The sequence below is a fragment of the Salarias fasciatus genome, chromosome 11, assembly GCF_902148845.1.
Source record: "Salarias fasciatus chromosome 11, fSalaFa1.1, whole genome shotgun sequence".
Lineage (NCBI taxonomy): Eukaryota > Metazoa > Chordata > Actinopteri > Blenniiformes > Blenniidae > Salarias > Salarias fasciatus.
The window spans coordinates 23,594,172-23,608,238 of record NC_043755.1 but is presented as its reverse complement, the minus strand read 5'-3'; the positions used below and the strand labels follow the sequence as shown (position 1 = coordinate 23,608,238).

General features: G+C 46.9%; 1 protein-coding gene across 1 annotated transcript in view; it reads left to right on the top strand.

The window, feature by feature from the left end:
• The window catches only part of LOC115396420 (TGF-beta receptor type-2-like), a 34,676-nt gene that overhangs the window by 17,969 nt on the left and 2,640 nt on the right, over window positions 1-14,067 (top strand). Inside the window, exons 4-8 of the mRNA XM_030102298.1 lie at window positions 4,424-4,722; window positions 4,851-5,099; window positions 5,178-5,291; window positions 5,547-5,684; window positions 8,142-8,283. Of these exons, the coding sequence (XP_029958158.1) occupies window positions 4,424-4,722; window positions 4,851-5,099; window positions 5,178-5,291; window positions 5,547-5,684; window positions 8,142-8,283 (942 nt within the window). The remainder of the gene's footprint in view (window positions 1-4,423; window positions 4,723-4,850; window positions 5,100-5,177; window positions 5,292-5,546; window positions 5,685-8,141; window positions 8,284-14,067) is intronic.

Below are 14,067 nucleotides of genomic sequence, written 5' to 3'. Positions count from 1 at the left end.
CCGTCCTGCGGCTGGATTCCTCCACACTTAAACACAACATGATACCAGGCCGGATAAAGGCGGGTTATTTATACACGGAGCGCCGACTGCGCCGGGAAAGCTGCTAAACAGCCAGTAAACAACTTAATTCCTTTTTTACAGATCGGCGAATAACAGAGAGTCACGAGGCAACAGCCGGGACCGAAGCAGCAGCAGTTTGGAGTTACTTCCCAGAAAACTTCACGTGTGATTAAGGTTGATAAGATCCAGAAAAGACAAGTTTGTGAAAGTCAGCCTGAGCAGAAAGAAAGAGTCGAAAAACAGTAAATAAATAAAATAAAAACTTGGAGAATTTTTCAGTCAAACTTGACTGTGTGATGAAAACTACAAGAAACCTGTTTTAAACTAAACATCCTCAGATTGTTTTACACCATGATTACCTCAGTTTACACTCACACGTCCTCACATGCGCCCTCTTTTGTCCAAACGTGTGACTGCGACCACACAACGGAATCAGTGACGTCTCAGCTCGGGAGTCAGGACTCGGTGGCGAGCTAATCATTTCATCTGAAAATACGCCGCTGTCCGGGTTCTCCCACTGCTCATGTTTACAGCAGAATGTTACCGCGCAAATACAAATCTTTTCTGAAAGGAAAATGATGCCTTTTCGTTTGAAGCCAGTGTTTCGTTTGAAGTTCATGCAATTTGCTTGGTGGTGTGGCCAGACTGGAGCCTGTTTTGGGCCAGTTTTGGCCCACAGGCCTTATGTTTGACACTTGAATAGATCAGAGCCTTGGACACACTCTCTAACCTTGGACTGGACCAAGTAATCATATTAAAAATGTCCGTTGTTGTTCAGTCTGGCTGGGTGTGGCTGGTCCTGGACAGGAAGTGGCCCTCGGCCTCCGTCGTCTTTCTGAGAATCTCTCCACTCTTCACCTGTTTCGAACATGAAATCATGTCTGGCTGCGGCAGGAACCCAGCTCCTCTTTTAACTAGCTCCTCTTTTATTGGCCTGAACACTGCGAGCAATTAACATGAGAAGTGTGAGTCAGAGATGGCATCAACCACACACACACACACACACACACACACACATACACACACACACACACACACACACACACACACACACACACACACTGGTGATGTCAGTCACTGCAGGGTACAGGCGAGGATCTCCATTAGTCCAGATGATGTGTCGAACCCCCTTTGAGCTGTAATTGAACCTTCTGGCATCCTGATTGGAAACTGCAACATTAGTCCTATTACCAGTTTGTCTTGGCAGCGCCTCAACACACACACACACACACACACACACACACACACACACACACACACACACTGTAATCATGGCAGCAAGACAGCCAGGAAATGAAGTTAAGACCCCAAACCTCCGATCAGCCTTGCAGTCTGGGCACGTGGACGAACACATGGAGTGTCAGAGTGACAAGAGTGTTTGGATCTTTTTTGACACAGTCTTTTTTTTTTTTTTTGCTGTTTTAAACTTACAGTCTTAAATTTAAAAAAAAAAAAAAAAAGAAAAGCCTAAAAAACGGTGAAAGTGTTTCTCCCCTTTTTAATGAGTTGCATTTGAGGTTTGGCCTGGAGCGCTCCCTGAAAGATTTACTGCTCGGTGCTCTCACACACACACACACGCACACACACACACACACATTCGCCGCCACACAACCACAAGATGAAGATATCATTACGGAGCGCCCTGTTATTTATAAAGAAAGCGTGTTTGGAGCGGAGCTCGAACACGTGAGTCAGACAGGTAATGACGCCGTGGGACTTTTATTACGGTAGCGTTATTGCTGAAAGACGCTAAAGCTAGCACCTCACGCTAAAACTGCTGTCACAGACAAGATCAGGCACGATTAACTCCCTCCAGTTTTTATTTTGTGTTTGGAGTTCATATTGGGTTTTTTATATGAACCTTTAATCCTTTTTTGGCTCGCCAAAGATTTACAAGCTAGCAGCTAATATAAAACCGCTAAGACAACTCGTCACACCGAGTACATAACATTAATTTCACTTACATAATAATGAGACTGAGCTGATTGTACATAAATGTGCTTTAGAAACATGCTAGCTTGTAGATTGTGTTATTAATTTTACTGAGATGAACCGTCACAGTTTATTTGTTGCAGTTGTTTTCTGTCCTACAGATGGAACTCTGACTTTACCTCCTCAATACGTCCAAAATATGATAAATTTTTCAGTTAATTCCTGCCCACATGTAGTAATTTGTCTCGGATTGTCTTGGACCCTCTAATGCACTAAAACCCAACATCACCGTCTCAGTCATTGTTTTGGAGAATGTGTTTTACCGTGCAGGGATGGACACTGGTAATTCTCTACTTTAGCTTTTGTTATTTGGATGTAGCAAAAAAATTAGGTCCACAGTTAGACATATTCCTCTCAAAATGTCCTTTTGCCTTTTTGATAAGTTACATTTTCCACAACTGTGGTTCTGTAGACATTTTATAAGCTGTAAAGGTTTAATGTGAAATAGAATTTGCACAACTAAGTATGCTAATGCACGCTTTTAGCATCTTTGCTAGTAGTTCTTAGGTATAGAATGGTGAACGAATGCTGAACGTGTGGTTGCCTCAATAAGAAAGAATATAGGTGCTCCAAATACATGTATTCATCTAAAATAGGCTGGGTTTGATCAAGGAGAACACACAAATCTTTGAGAAGAACGGAAGCTAATACAATTAACATTCTCTGACTAAAATTCATCAATATGCATGAATCCATTATGTTTTTACCTTGAAATGAACTCAAATCTGCTTAAAATATCCATCATTCTACCAAGGAAACCAGTGAGAAAATAAATAATCACACCAGTGATTTCAACATTTTGAAAGCTGGTCTGTGGAAAGAAAGTAAGAATGAGACGCCAGTTGTGCGACCAAGTCTTCAAAAAACCCAGAATGAATGAACTGCTTGATTGTTCAGGTTCCAAATGCTCCTGGAGGAGAAGTCTTACTGGGATTGAGGTTGAGCCTCTCTGGTGGTTGGTCGCTGGGTCCAGAGCCGCCCGGTTGGTCCATGCGGTGGCTCTCCTCCGCAGGGTAACGTTCCCCCGGGACCGGAGCAGACCGGGCCGAGCCGGAGCAGACAGACCCAGGACTGTTCTCTGCCCGGCCCGCTGCAGCTCTGAGGGTTGGCTGCCGTTCCGTCCGGACGGGTTCCACCGTGAACGCTCCAGCTCAGTGACGGCTGCCCACTCCTCTGGCAGGGCCGACTGGAGGCCTACTGACTGGCTACACACTCATCTCCCCACCGAGACACACACCGATTAAAACATTTCACCTTTGTTAATGGTGGAAAGTAGATTTGCCGCACTGTGTGGAAAGGGAAGCGACGCAGTGTTTTTGTGGGACTGATTTAAAGAACGTCCTCCCTGTGGCGGCCTGCTCCGTCTGCACTGGACTGCTGCTGTCGGAGCGGACGGAGGAAGCTGCAGCCGGCTGCTGCTGCATGCTGCACCCAAAACACACAAATTAACCGGCTGTGTCCTCCAAAGACCTGCTTTCACTCCTCCACTCTCCTTCCTTGTTACCTTCTGAAATGTTTAGCTTTTGCTTTTTTTTCCATGTTTCCACGGTTGATTTATTTTGCGCCTGAATAAACATTAGACTTCAAAACTCAACTGGAAATCAGATGCTGCTTAAACAGTAATATCTTGCGGACATGATGGATTTTCTACTTTTTCAGAAACTGATTAAAATACACAATTTTTTACTCCCAAAACTATTGTATTCCACTTGATGACTTTGTTGTCAGTATTCAGTACATGTTGTGCAACCTTTTATTTGAAAAATGATTCGTTCAGGCCGTCTGTTCATATTGTATTTTCTTCTATGTTCAATTTTAAAGCATCAGTCAGGTGAACCAACTAGAAGAAAGAAACATGTTTTACCAGAGCCGAGAGTTTAAAATGACAACATAGAAGCGGCAGCAGGAGATTAAGGTTCAGAATCTCAGTTTATATGTGTAGTATCAGATTGACATCAGTTAGTGTTTGGAGAGAAGCGGGGAGAAATACTGAAGGCACCAAATATGGTCATTCTCATTTTCACCTCCAACATGTCGACTGCTTGAACAGCTTCATGCATGTTGGTCTGGAGGGAAAGAAAAACTGTCGAGCCGTTTGACCAACTCAAACCAGATCTGAAACCGATTTAATGCAGATAAACAGCTGGGAAAGTTGGAAAACAGATCAGGAATCAGTAGAACCACACCAGTAAACCATCACATAACTGACTGTTAGGTATCAGGTTGAAGTCACTCACTGATGTTTTTTTACCTTTTGGCAGCTAAACTCAGCACTGGCTACTTCCTGGCCCGCTGTTGTGGATTTTACTGTTTCTACTTGACGGTGTCCGTGCTGCCCGTCTGACAGTCTTCCTCCTCTCATCTTCCTCAGTTTGGGAACCGACTCCGGAAGACCCTCTGAAGTTTGTGATCCTGGTGAGCCTGCTGCCTCTGCTGCTGATGGTCGTCGTGGTCGTTGGGATGTTCTGCTGGTATCGAACCTACCGCCAGCGGCAGCTCAGCCAGGAGTGGGAGAGCAGCATCAAGAAGCGCAAACCGATGGCCGGCGGGCTGGACTGCAGCGACGCCTGCGCCATCATGATGGACGACGATCGGTCCGACAGCAGCTCCACTCTCGCCAACAACCTCAACCACAACACCGAGCCGCTGCCCATCGAGCTGGACCTACTGGTGAGTGGCTTTCCTGCTGTTTCCAGATGTTTCAGGGTGAAAACAGACACTAAAAAAGCAACAACAGTTTTCCATTGTCTTTTTTTTTTTTTGGTCCTAACTGGAACTGGAACTTTATCTTGTCGTAGGTGGGAAAAGGTCGCTTCGCTCAGGTATATAAAGCCAAATTAAACCAAACCACCTCAGATCAGTTCGAAACTGTGGCGGTGAAGATCTTCCCCTACGAGGAGTACGCCTCCTGGAAGAACGAGAAGGACATCTTCTCCAACACCGACCTCCGTCACGAGAACATCCTCCACTTTCTGACGGCCGAGGAGAGGAAGGTGGAGAAGCAGTACTGGCTCATCACTGCCTTCCACCCCAGAGGAAACCTACAGGTGAGATCAGCACCGCTGGCTTCTGGCTGTAGCGTCGGCCGAGCCAAGCTTCCTAAAAGTCTTCCCGCTGGTCTTTAGGAGTACCTGACGCGTCACGTGATCAGCTGGGAGGAGCTGCAGGGCTTGAGCAGCTCGTTGGCCCGGGGTGTGGCCCACCTCCACAGTGACCGCCTCCCATGTGGGCGCCCCAAGGTAAGAGCCGGTGAACCAAGAACCATCATCGGCAAACGTTGAGATTCCAGCAGTCCCACAGTCAGAGTTAACGCTGTCAGTGTTGCTGGTTGGTTGTCTTTGGGTGACATGTTGACCACCACGCTGAGCCCAGAGTTGATCTGCTGATCCACTTTGAATACATTATTCTACTGATTTGATTGCCAGATGAAAAACAGCTTCAAGTGAAGTTCGATGTGATCATGGAATCGTGACACTCTGGTGTTTTTCTGTAAGGTTCCCATCGTGCACCGAGACCTGAAGAGCTCCAACATCCTGGTGAAGAACGACCTGACGTGCTGCGTGTGTGACTTCGGCCTGGGACTATGCCTGGACAGCAGTCTGTCCGTGGACGACCTCGCCAACAGCGGACAGGTCAGCTGGTCTCCATGAAACGTTCTAACCGTGTGTACATTTTAGTCCAGGAGTGTCAAAACCATTTTACTTCATACCAACCTCATCTGAAGCGGACTGGGCCGGACATCCAAAAAGCTATGAAATTTTTCAGTTTTCATTTGAAAACCTAATGCTGTGAATGGCGCCTGGTGCTAACTAGAGCGTCAGGTGGAGGAGCAGTGTTTGATTTTCCTCCTGACTGCAACTCATCATCAGTTTGAACTGTAGAAAGTGGCTCAGTGGGTAACACCGGTCCCAGGATGGACGGTTCAATGTTTCCTCACCTACATGTCAGACTGTAAAATCTGTTTTTTAAGTAAAGTCCATTCACTGCTTCATGGAAAATGAGGTCTGTGTGTCTGAAGCGAGCAGATATCAGCGCTGCAGTCGTGTTTTCTGGACTGAAAGATTGAACAGTGAAGGTAAAGTCTTGGAGAAGCGATTCGGTTAAACTTCAGCAGTGTTATCTCGAAGCTGTATGTCATTTTATTAAAAGTGAAATGCCAGTGTTAGATCTGAAGTCCTGTCTTATTGAAACCGCTCCAGATAACAACAACTCTTGTGGTTCTTGGCAGCAGTGATTGTTACTATTAGCCGTGAGTTATGTTGCTACAAGCTGAAGGGTTTGAGGAGAGCTCTTATTATCTCGTGTTATGGTGAGTCCCTCTGTTTTCTGTCAGAGCCCATTATGTGTTACGACAGATTTGATATTTGATGAGGTGTAAGCTCGCGGTTTGTTTTTGCTTCCTCTATCTAAGCCCCTCTCTCTCTGGAGACTGTTTTGATGGGTTACGCCTTTGTTTGCTGACAGAAGGACTCTGACAGGCGGCCGGGCAGAGCGAGGCAGAGCTGGAGGCTTTGTTGTGACACGCATGTTCCTCAAGGCGACTCGCTGCTCATTTCCAGCTCCTCCGCCGGTACGGCGATGTCCTCTTTGTTTGTTTATAATGACTCTCCAGGAAATGAAGCAGCGGCGGTTTACAGGGCGTAGAGGAATTCAACCGCTTAGGCCAGGAGTGTCAAACGTATGGCCTGTGGGCCAAAACCAGCCCACAACAAGCTCCAATCCGGCCAAACCACCAAGCAAATGGGAGAATATTGAGAGAAAACACTGAGACGCGAGCTGAGATATCAGTGACGCTGCTGTGAATGCTAGCTACCTGGCTGCTATCAAACTGTCCCCAGAGCCGTGCTGGCAGGGGGGTTTGGAAAAACATTCAGAATCCATCAGTGAGAGGAGCACGTTTGGATATTTCACTGTATTTTGCGCCAGATGGTTTGATCAAAATTGGATTCATGTTGAGATTGGAATCATTTTCTGTAGTAATTGATTGTTTTTGTGAAAATCTAGACATTTTCATCATGTGGACTCTGCATCACTACGAAGAAGAACTTTGAAATTAAAATTTTAAGGTTCTCATGGCTGAATGTGGCCTCTGAACTAAACTGTGTTTGACCCTCTTTAGCGCATTTAAACGACAACAAATCCAGTCTGAATTGGAGCTCCATGACTTTTTGAGCGTTGTCTTCTTCTGGTCCATTTTTGGGTCCAAACTGGGATTCTGGGCTGTCGCCATGTGTTCCACTCAAACTACAGGAAGCTGGACATTCCCATCTGGTCGGCTGTAATTGAAGCCCCCATGTTTCTTTGTGCTGCTGTGGTGAAGCTGCTCTGCCATCTGCGTGTCTCACCTCTGTGTTTCACTACTCAAACACTTTCTGCCCTGAACCGCAATCAAGTTACGCAACTTGTGGCGGTAAGATGAGGCTGCGTAGAATTTACAGTGTTTTGCTTTTCTCTGCTTTCCTTTACATGACGGATGACTTGGTTACAGTTAGTTACACAATCAGGCAGTTTAACTCTGACTGATGTGGAAAATGAAAAAAGCCACAAAGACGTTCGGTCTGCACATCAGCTGCTTCCTGCTCGTGCAGCACCTGCAAGCTGAAGGCTTCGGTGCACCAGATCCTCCACGCAACAGCAACGCCTCGCTGTCATTTACAGTGATTTCACCTCTTTACGCAGGCAGATGAGGTAGAAAGAGGATTTCAATCATCAGTCATGGTGTTATTCTCAGTAAATCACCTGCAGAACGGACGCAGACTGAAACGTCCGGTCCAGCTTCATGCACTTTCTTAGTTCTCGAGGTTTGTTGCACTTCTGAATGTTCAGATCTTCAGCATGCAGCTGGCTTGTTGAGGCTTGCCGGTTCAGTCCTTCTTCCCATTTCAAGTATCTCGTCTAATATTTATCCACTCATGCATGAAGCCAGAAAGTGAGTCAGGCTTGTTGTCTCTGCGCCTGGAGCTCGACTGTAAATCAAGGTGGGAAGCCTGTCAGGTGGGAGGGTGACGAAGGCTTTATGTGTGGGAAGAGTGACAGTGACATGCTGGATGTTCCCATGCCGATTGCACAACGTGCCGCTGTCTCCGCAGGTGGGAACCGCTCGCTACATGGCCCCGGAGGTGCTGGAGGCCCGGCTCAACCTGGAGAACATCGAGTCCTTCAAGCAGACCGACATCTACTCCATGGCGCTGGTGCTGTGGGAGATGACGTCGAGATGCGAGGCCATCGGAGGTCAGTGCGTTTCACACATACACAACCCAAACGCCGGCGTGTGTGCAGCGTGATTACCGAGCCGTGGGGAGGAAGCATGAAGTCATGAGCCGCGGCGAGGTGACGCCGCACGCCGCGGCTCAGGTTATCACAACAACGGCTTGGCCCTGACGCCGCTGTTTACACTGAGGGGGGCGTGATGGCCGCCCGGGGAAATGTGGTGTGTGAGGCCCAATAAGACCAAACCTGCCGTTAGACGAGGCAGATTCTGTTATCCAACAACACTCATACACCATTCACACTGCCCGACAACAAAATGAAAGACATTAAAGCGGAGTTGCGAAGAATCCTAATCTGAAGGGACTGAGATCATGAGATACATTAAAACCTTTCACATTCTCCCTCACACAAACCATCATACTGAAACAGAAACTTATTCAATTAAGAAACAGAAGAGGAAGAAGCAGGGAAGCCCACACAGAAAAAAGAAGTCAATAAAGTAAGAATAGTGAAATAAGATATTTCATCCTTTGTTGAGATAACAGTTTTCCTGTCAGCTAATAACACAACATAAAACATGACTGAAGAGGCTTTTAGAGTAATCCTTAAAAAAAACTGTAGCTAGTAATAATACATAAATACAACTACGTTTCTTGGAAATAACCACTTTATTTTTAATCTTTTGCAATTTTGCCTAGTTTGATTGTCAAAACTAGGTTTTAATGGATGAGATCCTCTTCATTCTTTATCCGATGAAAGAATTTCCCACTGGGATTGATAAAGTATTCTCTGGTTTTGTTCTCTCTACACTGTTTAACTCTCTTTGGTTTTGATTTCTGGCACTCAGCTGACTGAGGGTAACAAATCTGAAGGATTAAACGTCAGGTCTCATGTAATGAAACCTGATCCCTACTGGTTTCCTTCTTTATTTCTGTCTTATAAAACATGTAGAGTTCTTTCTCCTCATCAAACCAAGACAATCTCTCAGGTGATTCCTTCAGACGTCTCTGTTAAAATCTCTTTGGAAGGTCTGAACTTCAATCCAGAAGTTTAGTAAAATGTGTGGACTGTTACCTGTAGACATGCGTGATGTCCTGGTTGTGTGTGCAATGTGTGTGTGTGTGTGTGTGTGTGTGTGTGTGTGTGTGTGTGTGTGTGTGTGTGTGTGTGTGTGTGTGTGTGTGAGTGTGTGTACGCGTTTTTTCTATACTTGTGGGGACCAAATGTCCCCACAAGGATAGGAAAACCTGCCACGATGTGCCTTGTGGGGACCTTTTTCCGGCCCTAATGAGGGGAAACAGTGTTTTCTTGACCATGTTGTTGTTACTGAAAAAAGTAAAAGTGCAAAAACATTTCTTTAGGGTTCGGCTGTGTTGTGGTGTGGGTTAGGGTTAGGATAAGGGTCAGGGTTCGGGGCTAGTAAATGCATTATGTCAATGAGTGTCTTCACAAGGATAGAAATACAAACCTGTGTGTGTGTGTGTGTGTGTGTGTGTGTGTGTGTGTGTGTGTGCGTGCGTGATGCTGCGTGTTCACACCCGCAGCAGGTTAGCGGTAGTCGAGGCTGACGGTCTGTCAGACGGCACCTCGACCTCCGCTCCTGGTCGGCTGCAGGAATCTGAGGAATGTCTGCAGAGCGAGCAGACGAGCTCCAGTCTTGCCCTTCTTTGGGCAGGAAATCAGGGAGCGAGCAGTGGAGTGGACACTGTACCTGTCTCAGCTGGCTGGCTCCGTGTGTGTGTGTGTGTGTGTGTGTGTGTGTGTGTGTGTGTGTACTTGCGGCTCTGTGAATGATTAGACTCTCAGGTGAAGAGTGGTTCTCAGGTCAGACCGCGGTCCGGGGAGAGGCCTGCAGGAGTTCTGGCTTTTAATTAAAGTCTGCAGGAAACGACTGTCAGTCACCAACGACCCTGAAGAGACGTGAACACATGAACGCAGGGTCGGAGAGGGTTATTCTTCATCCTCAGCTCTGTGTGTGTGTGTGTGTCTGTCTGGACATTTACACACATACGTTTTTATACACAAGTTCCGCCTTGTAAGCCGTTTTCCAGAAGTTGTGTTTTCGTGACTCAGTCAGGGCGCCGTGGCCTCCAGGGGGCGCCAGAAAATCAGCAAAAGCATTCACTTTCAATATAATTATATTCACATTAGTTATTGCTATTAACGCTTTCAGTAGAAAAGCTCACATTGGTTCAAATGTAAAGTAATTGACAATAATATTGAAACAACTGCCAATGCCAATTGTTATATTGATGAGTTTTTGTATATAATTATTGCATAAAGTAAATGTAGCTTATTTAGGGAGTTAATGTCTTCAAACCATGGAGTTATAGTTGATTTGACATATAGTTGAAATAGTCAATTTCAGACTTTTTTGTCTTTGTTTGCAGGTTGTTAAGCATGTCAAATGGTTGACATGTTATCTTTAACATGTTTTAAATTCATCACACTGGTAAAAACAATGCTGTTCGATTTTATTTTCTATGTAAATGTTTGATGGAGAGGGATACCAGACAGTAATCCCCAGTCTATAAATTCTATCTTTTTTAGTAGTTTGCCTGGTCATGTGAGTTATATGACTTATATATCAACATATACTATGTCAGTAAATACCAGCTGGGACCACTAGATGTCACTGTGTGACAACAGAATGCTGCTACACTCACAGTCTGATTCACCAGACATTTAAATTTAAAATGAGTTATCTTTATTCCGTACAGATCATAATGTGAAAAGATAATAAAAATATGTAAAACATAGAGGAATCCGAAGGCTGGGCTCATTTTAACACATTTGGAAGACCTTTGATCCTCCTCTGTCCTTTCTGTGCCCTTCTCCTCACACATGTTAGTTTTCTGTTGCAGTGTGAGAGTTTCTTGCTGGAGCAGAGCTGCATGTAGCTGCCAGATCAGTCCAGTATTCATCTCTGAGCCTTTCCCAGGCCGGACCGGAGTATTAATTCCTGCAATGTGTGCTGGATCTCCTCCGGGGTCCCCTGTGTATTGGAAAAGCACCAAAAAAACTCAGAAATCATCCATATTTCATCCCTTGCTCAGATAACCTCACCTCACTGCTTTGACTAAAGAAAACACAGCTCAGGTCCAAGTTCTCTCTCCATGTGTGAGATTGGACCTCCTCGAGGGCTCGAGCCCCGCCGCCGCCCGGCCGGAGCAGCGCTCTCACGCAATCCGGCAACCAGAGAGCCGCTGACTTTCACCTGAACCTCTGAACCTCTGCTGAGAAAGTCGGTTTCTTCCAGGGATGCATGTTAGAAATTAAACTGTTGACATTCATTCAAGCAGACTTCGTGACGCGTTTCCCCGAGAGGATCGCTGTGCCTCGGCTCTGACTCTGTGACGGATCAGCTTCCTGATCGGGTTTTTCTTTTGCTGTCACGTTCTGATATGTTTGCTAACATCCTCCGACGCTTCCACGTCGTTCTCGTGTAAACCGAACTCAGTTAACCGTGTTCAAAATGCAGACAAACTGGAAGTGTAATTAAACACGCTTCATGCAGGATTTCTCTAAACTGGACGCTGTGTTTTCTGAAGCCGACTCTCCCGGGAGTTCAGAGGGAGTCTGCGGTCCGCCTCCTGGACTTTTCTCCACAGTCTGAGACATTTCGACCGAGACGGTCACATTCCCTCAGCTCTTTATTTGTGTGTGTGTTTGTTCCAGAGACGAGCCTAGAAACGGCGGCAGACGTCCCGATGGCGGTCTGTGTCTATATCTCCCTCTGCGTGGGTCTATTTCCTCTCCGTCCGCAACAACAGGGGTCGGCGCGGTGGAAACTCTACCCTGCGCTGGCATTGTCCCCGTGCTCGCTTATAGGACATTCTCTGAGTCTCTGAGCATTTTATTTACATATCCTGAATTAGCCTGCAGGGCGCGGCGGCCGGAGCCGAGGGTTATGCAGGGTAAATGGAGCGGAGCGACGCGCTCGCAGCCCGCCAAGCAAAAGCCCTGCGGTGGACGGAGGGTCGGCTACCGGCAGCAGCAGCTGGAGAGGGCTGGGCGCACGACAGGAGGAAAAAACTTTTGACTCTCTAAACAACATGTCAAGACCGGTTACTGAGGAGCAATCACTGCGTCAAGCCTCGTCTGTGAACCTAACTGTGGAGGGAACAATTCAGATCAAGATGAAGTTCCAAGTGGGAGCACCATGCTAACGAATTAGCCAATCAGTTTGAAAAGGATGTCCGTTTACACGAACGCAGCAGAATGGTTGGAGAGGGTGCCGTTAGCACACTCAGCCGCTAGCTGGCGCTGTTTGTTTCTCTGTAATGCTCAGGAGAACGAGCAGCAGCAGTGTTTCAGATAAGCTGCGTTTGCATGGAGACACAGTCGGAGCGTTTTCGAAAAGTTCCGATTTCAGCAGCTCAAAGAACCGTTGTCTTATAAACAGACTTCCAAAAAAGAAAAAAGACTTTATTCATGCATCATCCTGTTTATTCATGCAGGTTTTCGTGCCGCATTAGCGTGGCGGACTGGCTGTTTTTGACCAAGCTGAAGCCTCGTGTGTCGTTTCTTGGTCCAAACTGAAGTGAATTCCCTGCACCTTGTCATCGTCCCCTCACAGCGCGGCCACAGGAATCCAGACCACTGCTTTCTCCACAGATGGGCGGATTCTTTGCCTGGATGGAGACCAGAGTTCTGTCCGGATGACACCGCGGTTCATTAGAGTTTCTGCAGGTTGGCTGGGATGTGGGATCAGCCTCAGGTTAGACCCCTCTGGAGAGTCTCGGGTCGGCCGGACGGCCATACATGGAGCGGCGCTGGTCTGATCCCAGACGGCGCAGCTCCTCCGGGTCACGAAGGTTTCAGACAGATAATCTGAAGAGGAAGCTGTCGTAAAGCGCCGTCCGCCCCTTGGACCGAGCGGAGCGGGCCCCAGACGGCCGGGGGACCCGTGGACCAAATTCCTCTCATAGCTTTGAGAAGCATAGCGAGCCACACCTTCACCCAGAGAGTCTCATTCATGAGAGGACAGATGTGAAGTCTGGAGGGAGACGGGAGCCGTTCACAACAACACGACCACTGAGGAAGACAGGCACAGGCTGGGAAACCCAAACCCACCGATATTTAGAAAACCTTCTCCTTCTACAGTCCAAATATGTGGTATTTACACCGCTTCTTTATTGAGGGATGAAGTGTTAGAAAATACCAGCAAAAACTCAGTCTCAGGTGGATTTCATCCGGTCCAGGATGGGCCGTGGTTTAAAACCTGAGAGGAAAGCTCCACATGTCAAAACAGGAAGTGAGCTCCTGTAGAGTCAGCGTTTCTCCACACAGTCCTGATCCCAGGCCTCCCGCTTCCCGTCTGGGAGTCGTGCTCCGGCCTCTGAGCTTCCTGACAGCCTCACAGAGGGCGCTGACGTACGTCCGGCTTTTCCTCGATTTCGGACGTCGGCCTGCAGCTGAAGCCCACAGGGAGAGCAGAGGTTCTGGAGACGACGGTGACGTTCTGCAACAGAGACGATTTAACGTCTTGAATGCAACATGCTGAAACGCATGATCACATGGATCGATAAATACTGAGCGATTCGGAAGGCTAATGCATGTGTGTGTGTGGGTCTGCAGGTATTTGGCTTTATTTAATTCTGGATCTTCATCCTGGATCACACAGCTCACACATCATGGCTCTGAAGCAGCTTTCTGACTGACTCAGGAAGAGAACCTGTCTGAACAGGTTTGATTTGGAGAGAGGAGCTTTATGTTGAGGTTCAGAGACTCAAACCTCTCTGTTTACCGCTGCTCCCTCTGCTCCAGCATGTCTTTTTAAATCAGAATAAGACGGGCTAAATG